Source organism: Typopeltis vanoorti, chromosome 14 (genome assembly GCF_054136105.1).
Source record: "Typopeltis vanoorti isolate ZY-2024b chromosome 14, IOZ_Tvanoo_1.0, whole genome shotgun sequence".
In the NCBI taxonomy this organism is placed as follows: Eukaryota; Metazoa; Arthropoda; class Arachnida; order Uropygi; family Thelyphonidae; genus Typopeltis; species Typopeltis vanoorti.
In genome coordinates, this window is record NC_143562.1 from 52,869,137 (window position 1) to 52,883,163 (window position 14,027).

A 14,027-nucleotide genomic window follows, 5' to 3' on the forward strand; every position below is an offset into this window, starting at 1 on the left:
TTGCTTCCAAGTTCGTCCCCAGGCTGCTGACCCAGGAGCAGAAGGAACACAGCATCGAAGTCTGCCAAGAACTCCATCAGCATGCCGTGGATGACCCATCCTTCATGTTGAGGATCATTACCAGTGATGAAACTTGGGTGTACGGGTATGACCCTGAGACGAAGTAACAGTCTTCACAGTGGAAGAGCCCATCATCTCCATGACCGAAAAAGGCGAGGCAGGTGCACAGCTTGACCAAGTGCATGCTCATCGTCTTTTCCGACATTCGCAGCATTGTGCATCGAGAATTCATCCTCAGGGGCCAGACCGTCAATAGCAAGTTCTCTACTGCCAGGTTTTAAGGTGTCTGAGGGAGGACATTCGGCAAAAGCGACCAGATCTGTGGTGCGCGAAAAACTGGATGCTCCACGACGACAATGCACCCTGTCACCAAGCTCTTCTCTCACGTGAGTTTCTTGCCAGAAACAACATGATCTCACTTCCACACCCACCCTACTTGCCAGACTTGGCTCCTGCAGACTTCGCCCTCTTCCTGAAGATAAAGATCCAGCTCAAAGGTCACCATTGCGGAGATCCAGTGCAAAACACAGAAGGTGCTTCGACAAGAAGACTTCCAGGACACATTCCAGAAGAGGCAAGAACGCTGGGAGCACTGTATTGATATGCATGGGGACTATTTTGAAGGTGATAGTGTGTAAACGTAGATAAATAAAGTAATTTCTCGTAAACAGAGCTAGTCTCGAAACCTTTTGATACCACCTCGTATATTAATAACACATTTGTTGAAAGTTTTTCCACTTGGTTATAAATTAAATTAAGGAAGCCAAGAAATTATATTTTTATTTAATCATTTTTCAAAGTGTAAGCCAACAAAGTTTGCATATGAAGATACTTCACGACTAGGCTACTTGTATATAGAGGCTAATGATTTTACATTACTTGCCTTAGCATCCCATAATGCAAAGCACACATCCTTTCAGGTGAGTATAATGTTATCAACTATTTGTTTTGAAGTGAAATCTGATCTGATCTTAACAACTTCTATTTGACCTGAATCCAGCTTGTTCTTCAACAAGCTTACCTTCAAACCACTAAGAAAAATTGTTCTTCAACAATTTTTCTTAGTGGTTTCCCAAATACTCTTGAGAGTATTTTCTGCAAGAGTACTTGTTTCCAGTCTTCTCATGAATTTTTTTTACCAGGAAACTCAGCAGGGAAATACCTCTGTAATTCTCACATCCAGATTTATTTCCTTTTTTACAAATAGGTACTACGAGAGCTCTACTCCAATCATCTGGTATTTTAACTCTGACCAGGCCTTCTGAATTATGTAGTGCAGCCACAGCAAAACTTTTATACCTCCATATTTGAGTATTTCTGGTCACGTATCATCTACTCCAGCTGCTTTTCCACATTTCCATATGAATGTGTATTCCTGATTGCATTCTTGCTGAATGCTTTATACCACCATGCTGACACTGCTTGTTTCATTTAGCAATCTTTCAAAGTCTAGAATATCTTTATCTTCATTTAAGTTAAGGGATCTTACATCCCACATTGTTTCATAGCCGAATAAGAAACGCAAAGAGTTTCATGCCGAATATAGAAACTATATAAAGTTCGATGAGTCCAAGCATAAGCAAATACCTGGATAGTGCAACACCTGATCCATTTGGTAGTGCTACACTAAGGCAACTCATAGTAAGGGTGGAACAAGTTCCGAACACTATTCTTGGTATTTACCCATAATGTGAAACCCAGCTCCTAGGAGCTGTATTACTGTTCTATATTATGAGAGAAGGTCATCTTTATCTTTATCTTCAGTTTTCATGCCATCTTTGTCATCTCTGATTCTTTTACAGTACTCTTTCCTTCATTTCTAAACGTTTTCAATAGCCTCCAGAATATTTAGCCACTTTCTTGATATTTATTTTCTATGTTGTTTCCATAGTCTTCTCATGAATTTTGTTTAGCTAGTTTTATATAGTGCTTCACTTTGTTACATTTTTCTCTGTACTCTCTAATAGAACAAACTGACTTATTTGCCAGGAAATAAGTCAGTTTGATATGCTTTCTTCTTTTCCTTCACTGTCTCTTTAATTTACTGAGTCCACTAGAGTTCTGATTTTTCTATCCATGCAGATTATCTTGCCACATGCCTCTTTGGCTGAATCAATTTTGAGTCTCCAAGGTCCAGTTCTTTTGTGTTGAGGCTTAAGTGCTGTGATGATGTGAAACATCATGTTGGAGGTTTAATGGAATCATTACAGCACTGGAAAAAGGATTAAAAATTGATTTTTAATGCTCCCAATATTTAGGAAGATAAAACACCTTTCCTTCACTGTATATAGAAAACCTATTCACACAGGCAGATACATTCACAAACTCTCCCACCATCATCTCCCCCTCTCAACAATATGGAATTATTAAAACTCTAACCAATAGAGCCCACAATCTTTGTTCCAGTGGAACCTCCTTTTCAACCAAACTCAACCACATACACAACACCTTCCTTTCCAATGGCTACAGTGATGACAGAATTTAAAAAAAAAATAATCAGTTCCCCACCATTTCCTGGCCATCTCTTCAGAAGGATTTCAGAAATGCCATCACCATACCCTACATCTGTGGCACATCAGAAAAAATAGTATTGTGTTGTATTTGAGCGTGTTACAAAAGTTATTTGTAATCTCTGAAGATGTCTCAGTGACCGAGACGAAATATTGGAAGCATTAAAAATCAGTTTTAAATCCTTTCCCAGTGCTGTCAATATTCCATTAAACCTCTAACATGAAGGTTCAGTTCTCTTACACATCCTTCATTTTATTGCACCCCTTGTATTACATTTTTCTTTTTTGCCCAAAATCATTCTGTGTTTTTAAGGTCAGGTTACTATTTTACAACTTTACTTTTTCTTGAAACAAATTTTGTATATTAATTTAATGTTTAAGCATCAAGTCTTAGATCTTTTCCTATTGATGGTAGAAATATTTACACCTTTTTTTTTTCTTTTTTTTTTTTTCTTTTTTTGTGATGGAATTTTGTATTGAAAATCTATACTTGTTTTCTCTGTTATTTTATTTATTTTTAATTTTGGAATAATATTTTACATGCTTGTAATCAATGTTTTTTTTTTGTTTTTTTTTTTTTTCCCCTCCCTGGTTTTGCCATCAAGTTTGGTCCAGTTGTATTGGTGACTATCTCTATGAAAAAACAGGGAAGTGTTAGTAATCAGCAGCATTCCTACAAATTTCAATGACTATCATTTCTTTGATCAATTTCCAAATTATTTCATCCTTGTCTTCACAGAATACCTACCTATTTTTCATTCAAGTCTCCCATTACTATTAATGTGGATTTTCTATTAGTATTATAAATTTCTATTCATAGATTTGAGAGAAATTCCTCATATTCACTATAATACCATATAGTGAAGTTAATTTTTCTTGGTATAAAAGCAAGAAAAAAATAAGTTCACATGCAAGATATTTTGCTAGAGTCCATATCAGTGAAAAATAAAAATATAAACTGTTTTTTGATATAATATATTACTTCACCAAGTGAAAAAAAATCTGTAAAAATCATTACATTCCACAGTTTGCATATGCTGACTTCAAGAATGGTACAGCATTTACTCTAAACCTTTTGAGGAATACATGGAGCACACTTTCCGATGTTATCTTAAGTACTGCTCTAACCTTTGATTTGGCGCAATATGACGTTTGTTATTTGTTATCCTATTTTCGGATATTAGCAGTTAAAAATTTCACACCTAAAAAAAGGATGCAAGAGTAACATCAAAGTTTGCCAAGGATTGAAGCTTTTACTATCATCTTATGAAAGGATCCCCCCCCCCCCTCTTTTTTTGTGAAGACCACATTATCTCATTTTGTGAGATATATCCAAATCTCACGTAAATGGGATAATGTGATCAATGATTTTCTGCGCAAAATATAGCTATGATAAATAATACCAACTTACCATCCAAATAGGATCAGATTCATCAGGATACATCTGAAAGTACCTTTCAGCTAACTGAAGTGGAGGGACAGTAGCAAGCTGCAGATTGGTCCAACACTGCACAAATTTGACCACAGATTCAAAGGTATATAAGGCTAAACGATCATTCCCATAATTAGAAAGATGAGTCATGAAAACATTTACCTGGCAAAATACAATAAAAAGAAAATTCATTATATTCTATACAGTATATAACACAGTATAAATTTGGGAATAACAGGAAATCATAAAACTGAAAAACTAGCATCGAATGATAATAAGGACTATATAGCTGAAGTGGTAATGATAATGTTCTTAATTTGAAGGAAAATCTTTCCAAGAACTTCTCAAATAAGGGTATGTTAGTCAGTCTCATATGGAATCTTTCTTAATGGATAGAAAGACACACAAAAGCTTAGTGCCATGTATGAAGAGAGTAAGAATAAAGAATATGTTGATGTGTTTTTTGAACTGCTGAACATCAAAATCTTTGAAAGAGACAACAGAGTATGGGAGACTGTTCCAAAGAACAGAGATAGATGAAATTAAGGAGCGTAAGAGAAGTTGGTTCAGTAATTTTTAAGCTGGATAATAAATGGCTGTTGACTAACCACTGCTTATGTTTTTTAAGTTTTAGAAGATAGTGGAGGAATGATGGTGGCCAGTTTAGCAGAGCAAGGTCACAGAAACCCCTACTAAAGAGACATAAGGAAGAAACAGACCATATCAGGTTAGTGGACTGGATTGGTAACAGACAGATATATATGAAGGAACGGTATCAGCAAATAGGATGGTCATTAGTGAAGTTCCATGGGGTTCAACTGCTGGGACCATTATTGTTCAAGCTTTACATCAAAGATATTGTCACAGGACTATAGGACTTCTGGGTCTGGTTCCCACTGATAAGACCTCAATGAAGGTCAAAACGATCTGGGTAGTGACCCTTCCCATAATGCAGGGGCGGCCCCTGACACCTCAAGGAAAGATTTTAAAAAAAGGATGATTGCTTTTTATAATAAAACAGAAATACCGTATTTACTCGAATATAACTCGCCCTCACATATGACTCACACCCCTGTACCCTAATTTTACTTTATGAAAAAAGAAAGTTTTGCATGTACTGTACGTCGCACACGAAAATAAAGTTTAACCACTTTCACGTCAGAACAATAACTCACTCCCCGCGGTAAACAACATGCCTTCCCCAACTGCAATTAGAGACAACTGCTATAAAAATGGCACTAACTAATGAATCACATGTCCCCTCCCACATTAACCAGGCTGTTTAGACTTAAGCAAAACCATGTTTCACTGGAAAACACAGTATCTAACTAAAATCTCTTGTTTTTTAGTTAGATGTGTGTGAATGCCCCACTAACTCAAACACAAAGCTGCAATAAAATTCGTAAACATGTTAAAACTAAGACACATAGAGTGAATGTTGTTAAGACAGTTTCAGATATTATGGAATTTGGTTGAAGAGAATTAGCATTTCAGCTCAAAAATGTAGGCTTGACTTTGTGTTTTGGTAACACGATCTTTTGTTAATATCGCACCAATCGTATCCACATCTTCATAGCTGTTCTATCGCTATTGGCCTACCATTGCTGCCTATTTCACGTTCTGCTTTCACTTCTCAGATATTCGTGAAGGGTGTTCATTACATATCTAAAATCTTGTAAATTACTTGTATATTTTTACTTGGAATAATGGGAAAGAACATGACGCTATTTGGATAGATGACTTTGACAATGCACACAAGGAAACCGCTCTTGAAGCCGGAAGTAGCTATAACGAAGAGGAGATTCTTGGTATCATCTTCATTTTCAGTTTTCTTTCTGAAAACTTTAGTTTCTAAAAATCCCCGCAAGTACCTCGCACCATGATTTTTTAGCTTTAATTTTGGAGGAAAAAAAGTGTGAGTTATATTCAAGTAAATACGGTATCGATTTATTCATTTTCATACGACATTTATAGTTACAATATGGATGCAACGACCTGCTATAATATAATTGCAGTAATAAAAATTTATATCGCAATTTCAATGTTAGATCCGATCCTAATCAATTGTAAACTACATAGTTACAATATGGATGCAACAATCTGCTATAATATAATTGCAATAATAAAAATTTATGTTGCAATTTCAATGTTAGATCCGATCCTAATCAATCATAAACTATATTTATGCTTTCATTGTTAATTTACAGCACGCTGCTGGTAGCGTACTGAAAAAGTTGAATCCTATTGGCTACCAGCTGTTCACGTGACACGCAGCATACGCACTCATGGGAATTCAGCTATGAGTTTATAATTGCCTGCTACAGTTAATCAGTGATCTTTAAAGTCAGTGCGCCGAACATGATTCAACGACAATCTAGCAGTGAGAGAATCCCTTTTATTATTATTTTTTATTTTTATTTGCAATAGTATCGTGCACTGGTCTACAGTTTTGTGCAGTTTTATTCAAATATTTTTATAAAAATTGTTAATAATATTAATACTATATTTATTCACCGAGGCAATGTCGCTTTCCAAGCCAACAAGAAAAAGAAAAATTGCTGATGAGAGGAGAAAATTTCAAGAAAAATGGGAATTATTTTACTTCTACACTGAAACAAAGGACAAAATTGTGTGCATTATTTGTAATGAAACAATTAATGTCTCCAAAGAATATAATATAAAAAGGCACTACAATAAAATTCACAAAGAACAATATTCACGGTTTGAGGGAAAACTGAGAGAAGAAAAATTAAGAAGTAAAGAATTCACTTCAAAGTCAACAACAAGTATTTTCAAAAATTATGAAAGATAATGAATCAGCAGTGAGAGCCAGTTATGAAATGGCAAAACATTTCAAACCCTTTAGTGACGGTTCCTTGGTTAAGGAATGTATGATAAAAGCAGTCGAAAATGTATGTTCCAAAAATGTGCAAGTATTTCGCGATATTTCTTTGTCCAAAAATACTGTGATCAAAAGAATAACCGAAATGGCAGATAATCTGTGTGACCAGTTGCAAGAAATATCTGCAAACTTACAGTGCTTTTCAATTGCACTTGACGAAAGTTTCGATATTCATGACGTGGCTCAAGTTGCTTTGTTTCTTCGGGCTTACGACGACAATATGAATATATTGAAGAGTTCTTGGAAATGATTCCCATTCATGAAACCACCACTACAGGAGAAGACATTTTTGACGCCACGTGGGGCATTTTTGAAAAATATCAACTTCCTCTGAACAGGCTCGTAGCAGTGACAACCGATGGTGCTCCAGCAATGACAAGCAAAAATAAAGATTTTGTGTCAAGACTTGCCGCAAAGTTAAAGGAAATGTATCTAGACATTCCAAAACTGCAATCTTTCCACTGCATTATTCATTAGTAGGTCCTGTGCTCCAAAATGTTGGAAATGAGCAGCGTACTTAAACCTGTGACAAATACCGTGAACTTCATCCAATCCAGAGGCCTCAATCACCGCCAGTTTGCACAATTTCTAAAAGACTTGGAGAGTGAATTTGAAGGGCTACCTTATTACACAGAGATTCATTGGTTATCTTGTCATAAGGTTCCAAAAAGCTTTTTTTTTTACTTCTAGAGGAGATCAAATTGTTCCTAGAAATGAAAAATCATGATGTTGCATTTCTTAATGATCAGACATGGGTACAAGATCTGGCATTCTTAGATGATATTACAGGACATTTGAATGATTTAAATGTCAAGCTTCAGGGGAAAGATCGGTTAATAACACACATGTATGATGCACTGACAAGTTTTAGATGTTAGTTTTGTTTCAAAATCATTTAAAAGGGAATATTCTAAATTACCTACCTATGTGTGAACAGTTGAACAATAAGAATCAAAGTTTTACCTTTTCTCAATATTGTCCCAAACTAGAAAAGATAAAAGAATTTGATAGGCAATTTAAAGATTTCAAGGAGAAAGAAGAAGTTTTTTCGCTTTTCCTTTAATTTTGAAAAAGTTCCTATTTGTATTCAAATGGAACTTATTGATTTCCAAAATGATTCCATTCTAAAAGCGAAATACCAAGAAGTTGGTGTACCAAAAATATACAGTTATTTAGGTCAAAAATATCCAGAATAAAAAAGTTTGCAGCAAATATTCTGTTATTTCAGAAGCTTATTTATGTGAACAATTATTCTCATGTATGAAAGGTAACGAAATAGCCCACAGATCAAGATTAACCGATGTCAACCTTTCTGCCATAATGAAGGTCGTATGCTCACAATCTTTGAGTCCAAATTTTGACAGGCTGGTTAATAATAAACGTTGTCAAGTGTCGGGAAAAAAATAAAATACTGAAATTAAATTATTATAATTATATTATGCAAGTATATATATATTATTTTTTTTTAACCCAAAAATATTATAATTTTTCCCAAAAATATTTTTAGTAACATTTAAAAATTCCTTTAAAAATTCAAAATATAGGTCCCCCGCCAAAAAAAAAAAAGAAAAAAAAAAAATATATATATATATATATATATATATATATATATAGAAGTATTTTATTTCAACGCAAACATAAAAAATTTCAAACTAACAGGATGCTCTGTAAATTTTTGTGATGGTTATTAATGAGAGTTTATACTTTTTTTTAGAATGTATAAATATATAAATATTTGATTTATTTAAATAAAATTTAATTTTGTTTTAATTTGGATTAAATGCTATCTATTGTAAATATTAATATAATAAAAATATTCTTTATATTTTTTTTTGAGTTGTCATAATCATTATAATATTATTTTATGTCTTGTAATGTTTAGAATAAATAAAATTTTTTATTAATTTTCCAATTTATTTATACTCATTTTTTCACTTCCCTTCGATTCTAATTAGTGCAGGTTTTTTTAGTCAAAAATTTTTTGCAGCCCACTTGAGATACAGTTTTATAGCAAATGGCCCACAGCCCAATTTGAGTTTGACACTCCTGCCATAATGCATAGCATTATATATGTCCATAAATATATGAGCTGTGCATTATGGGATATTAATGCAAGTGATGTGAAGCCTCTATATACGAGTTACCCAGTAATGAAATTACTTCACATGCAAACTTTGTTTGCTTACACTTGGATAAAGGATTAAACCAAGAATGGCATCTTTAATGTATAGTATAACCAAGTGGAAAAACTTTCAAGAACTATACAATGTTGATCATGAGGATAGACTGAGGGCAGGGTATGCAGACCACAGAGTTTGGCAGATAGAAGATAAAGGAAAATATGATTGCGACATTTAAGCTGTTGAAGGATTATCATCATATTAATACTGAGTAAATTTTTCATGTGGTAGAGTGAGGGGAAGGAACAAAGACAAGGGCCAACGCTGGAAGATACAGAAGGAAGTAGTGAGTAAAAAGGATAAGAAGCAAGTTTTTTGCATGGGAAGTGATAGGAACATGGAATGCATTGCTTGAGAAGGTAGTAAGTGGAAACAATAGATGAGTTTAAGAAGTGGTACAACAGACTTCGTACTGACTAATGTTGACCTCTCACGATAAGTCTTGTGACTCCATAGAAATTAAGATAATAATAAAAAACAAAACAAATAAGAATTAATGTGAATCACAATGTACCAAGTACATTGTGAAAATGTAAAAACTGAAACTATTTCAAATTTTACACATCTCAGTAGCATTTTACCTGCAGATGGAAGAACAGCTACAGATGTTGATAATAAGAATTCAAAAGGAAAGAGGTGAATATGTTAAAATTAATGGATTATGGAAAAGAAAAAATATTCACAAATACAGAAATAAAAATATTTAATATGTATATTAAAACAATTATTTTATATTTATTTTGTATCAGTTCTTTTATTGCCAGCCTGGTTGGATGAGTGGTTTAGCACATCTGCTCTCCAACTAAAAGGCTATAGGTTCAAATCACAACATGGGCATGGATGCTTGTGATTATCTTTAGATGAAGATGAATTTCATTGCATGGTGTGAGAAGTGGCTTGAAAAAGTTTCTAGAGCGGGATTTCCAGACTATGTAAAAAATAAATAAAAATACAAGAAATGTATATCGAAATTATAAAAATAGAAAAAACAAATCCTTTGACTGCCCACCCACAATACATCTATACTACAGATTTGCAAAACCTTTTATGGGAGAGAGCAGCCTCATACAAAAATAAAATAACAATTGGATGCAAAGCATGGTTGGTTTCAAAGGAAATATATATATAAAAAAAAAAAAGGCTAAAAACATTCATTAACTGTCTATATGGAGATATACTTCAAATATAGTGGCCTCAATGAAAGCCTCTAAAAAAGAACAAAGAGCCATCCTAAAATTACATAGAGAAAATGACTTGAACAAAATACAAGAAGAAGAATTTTGCTAAACCAAAACCAGTGGCAAGGATAAGGAATCAATGGAAAGCATATGACAGATGTTTCTGAGGGAATTTGGGAAAGTAGTTTAGTTGTACTACTACTACTTCTTCAAATCATACAGTTATACTCCATTTCATACTCTATTATGAAATATACAATGAAATTGGGATCCACATTTCATACTTTGTTAGGGAACAACAGAGTATGAAAGGTGGATCTCAATTTTCAAAACCTTACATTTAGTTGCATTGATCTGGTGTTAATTCATGTCCACCTTTCCTTAAAAAACATGAAAACACCTGAAAAATACCTAAAATTCTGTTTTAAAACTATTGCAGGAAGAGAATTACCTTCTCTTCTTTACATAGTTTCCTTTATATATATATGCAACAGAATGTTTTTGTTTAATTTTATATCTGCTGTTTTTTTTTTTTTTTTAATAAATCTGGAGTTTACTGTAATCAAAACAATGGCTTCCACTGATGTTTCTAAAGCTAAAGCAGCAATCTGAAGTTGTGGGATATTAAATTATTACTTTTATTATTCAGAGTATGTTATAATACTGAGCAGTGAAAAGTAATTTTATTACTGTTTATTAATCATATAAATATGATTCCTTTTGCAATAATTAAAGAGTAATAAAGTTACTTTAATGTGGTAAAATTGATTGTTCTATAACAGAAAACTAAAAAATGTTAAGCCTATTTTACTGATATTTTTACATATTTCTCCTCATTATTGAAAACAAACCTTATGAGATAGAAATTGCTATTACTTTAAGGCACCAACTAAATTTAGCAAACTTCATTTAAAGAAGATGCTCTCAACATAGCAAATTTTATTGGTATTTTTGCAGTCAGCATAACAACAAAGTAAGAATATAATGTACCGCCCCCACCACACACACACACACACACAACATATGTGCACACATGACTGAAATATTTCTTACAGGATTATAGACAAAGAGATGGAAAAGTTCCCCGCCACGAATACTGTTCTCTAATTTTTCTGTTCCACCAGGGTATTTATCCAGAAAAATGGTGTGGGTATATAATCCACAAGTCTGTCTGGGTAATACCTAAAAAAACAATAATAATAAATAAAGGTAAGTAAAACAGCTTAGTAATAATTCTTAAAATATAAATAGTTAAACAAATAAAATGTCATGTACAAGCAAGCCAAGGGGAATAAAAGGTGAACACTATATAGATATAAAGCATATATTATTAAGATATGAGTATACAAATTAATTCCCTGTAAAAAAGTAAAAAAACTTCATACCTTATCTGAGTCCAATAAAATACATTTGAGAATATGTGTTTCAGTTAGAATAAGATATATGTTTCTCTCAAGTAAAGTAGATGTTTCTCTCAAGTAAAGTAGATGTTTCTCTCAAGTAAAGTAGTGGCACTGTAATGGAACTAATTTTCCCTCTTTCCACCCCCTTGGGACTAACCCAGAGCTGAGACTTAGATTAAACAATGTGGTCAAAAGCACTGACAATTCCCTAGCACCTTCACATAAAACTCGAGCTGGTATACCATCTAATTCCATAGCTACAGTCACATCAAGATTCTATAATATGCAATGAACCTCCATTTCATTTCCCCCAGTTTCCATATGTCTTTGCATCTCTTGTTACTGCAATATCTCCACCTGGATGATATACTCTTGCAAAGTGTTCATCACTTAGTAATCCTACTATATCGACTGATTTAGTTACCTCCCTATCATCAACATTCAGTAAAATCATCCTGTCATAAACATTCTTCCTTTTACTTACAGCATATCAAAAGAACTGTTTGGGATTACCTTTGGCCTCCATTGCTAATTTCCTTACATACTCTGCTTTTGCCTTTCTTACCACACTGGTTACTCTTCTGGCCTGTGCTTAATGGTCACCTTTCTCCTTGAATTCCCTCCACAATTTTTTTATTTGTTGTTGTTGTTTTTTTTTTGTAGCTCCAGCATAATGATGATATTCATCCCTTTATCTCCCACTTGATTTACTCTAGGTATGCAGTCTGCCATTACTTCCCTCAAACATTCCTTTACCACTTCTCATAAAACTTCCCATGCATTATCGACATCCAGCCTTTGCAGTCTCACATCCCATGGCACTGATCCAAACAATCTCCTAAGCTTGCTATACTCACCAGCCTGTAATTCCACATATACCCCTCTAAACTGAAAATTCCACACATTTAGTCACCTCCCATGTCAAGATCATATGATCACTTTCACCAACTGTCGGCAATATGGTCATATTGGTTATAGACAAATTCTCACATGCAGTTACTAGGTCTAGTACTCTTAAACCCCTAGTATATTCCATCACATGCTGTCTCAGATAATTATTCCTTAGTAACTACATATATTCCATTTCCTTCCTTCCATGTGTCCTCTCCTCTTTCCAATCTATGTTCTCATAGTTGAAATCCTCCATAATAATTCCCTGCCCTCCACTCATTGAGCTTATTTGCCGATGCATACTATCCCCATCTTCTTTTCCATCCCCTGGTCTATAGAAGCATTCAACTGCATATTTTGTTCTGCTAGTCTCTATCTCACACCAGATAGCCTCAAATGTGCTATTTATACTGGCCTACATTTGAACTTCTACTCTGGTTGCAGTTCATTGACTATCACCAATAACACTATTCCCCCTATTTTTTTTTTTTTTCTCTCTATCCTGCCTGAACACACTATACCCTTCACATTCTATCCCATTAATTATCTAGTAGCTATAGTATTCAACACTAAATAGGATGTTAAGCTTCTTGAATCACTAAAAAACACACGTACTAACCACAGTGATAAGTTTTAATACGTAAATATTTCATCCCAAATATCTTGGAACATCCTCAGTACAGTAATTCAAACAATACTAGGAATAACATAGAGTTAGGGCGCATGATTACAGTGGAATCCCAATACAGTCTGGGATCATTCCGAACAAGAATTACACCTGTTTCTAGATAAAATAAACCTTCTTCACCCTCACATCAACTTTATGCTAGAAAAAGAATCTCCACAGGGTATCTCCTTTCTGGATTTATACATTCAAAGAATGTATAAATTTTCCATCACCGTGGAACCATGATAGACCATCACCACGTCTATCTATCGCAAGCGTACATTTTCAGGTCACTACATTCACAATTCTTCCGCTCATCATCCATTTCAAAAATTTGGCATCATTAAATCATTAGTTACCAGAGCACACAGATTCTACTCCCCTGAAGAATCTCTAAACCAAGAATTAGAAATAATCAAAAATACAGCCATACTAAATGGATACAATCTTAAAACAACTCAAAAAAGCATCAGTCACTTCCCCACACATCAACCTAGACAAGAAGAAGCCCATAGGATTCCCATACCTTATGTCAAAGGCATCTCCAAATGTCTTTCAAAAATTATGAAGAAATACAATCTTATCACTACCATACAAAAGATGCCACTACCTACAAACCCATCAACCAGATCTATAACTTATTACCTTCTCCTAAAGACAAACTCTCACCTCTGATGTTACCTGGCATGTATGGGACCTTGTTTTATGTTTTCTTTATATAAACATTCATGTTTATATAAAGAAAGTGCTGAAGCCCTACTACACAGACCAAATTTAAACCATAATAACATTCTTGCTATTCCT

At 34.0% G+C, this 14,027-nt stretch overlaps 1 protein-coding gene across 1 annotated transcript in view; it reads right to left on the minus strand.

The window, feature by feature from the left end:
• sfl (N-deacetylase and N-sulfotransferase sfl) overlaps nt 1–14,027 on the minus strand; it is a 118,835-nt gene that overhangs the window by 41,655 nt on the left and 63,153 nt on the right. The window contains exons 9-10 of the mRNA XM_090403904.1: nt 11,316–11,444; nt 3,982–4,164 (exon numbers count right to left, since the gene is read on the minus strand). Coding sequence (XP_090260030.1) covers nt 3,982–4,164; nt 11,316–11,444 — 312 coding nt within the window. The remainder of the gene's footprint in view (nt 1–3,981; nt 4,165–11,315; nt 11,445–14,027) is intronic.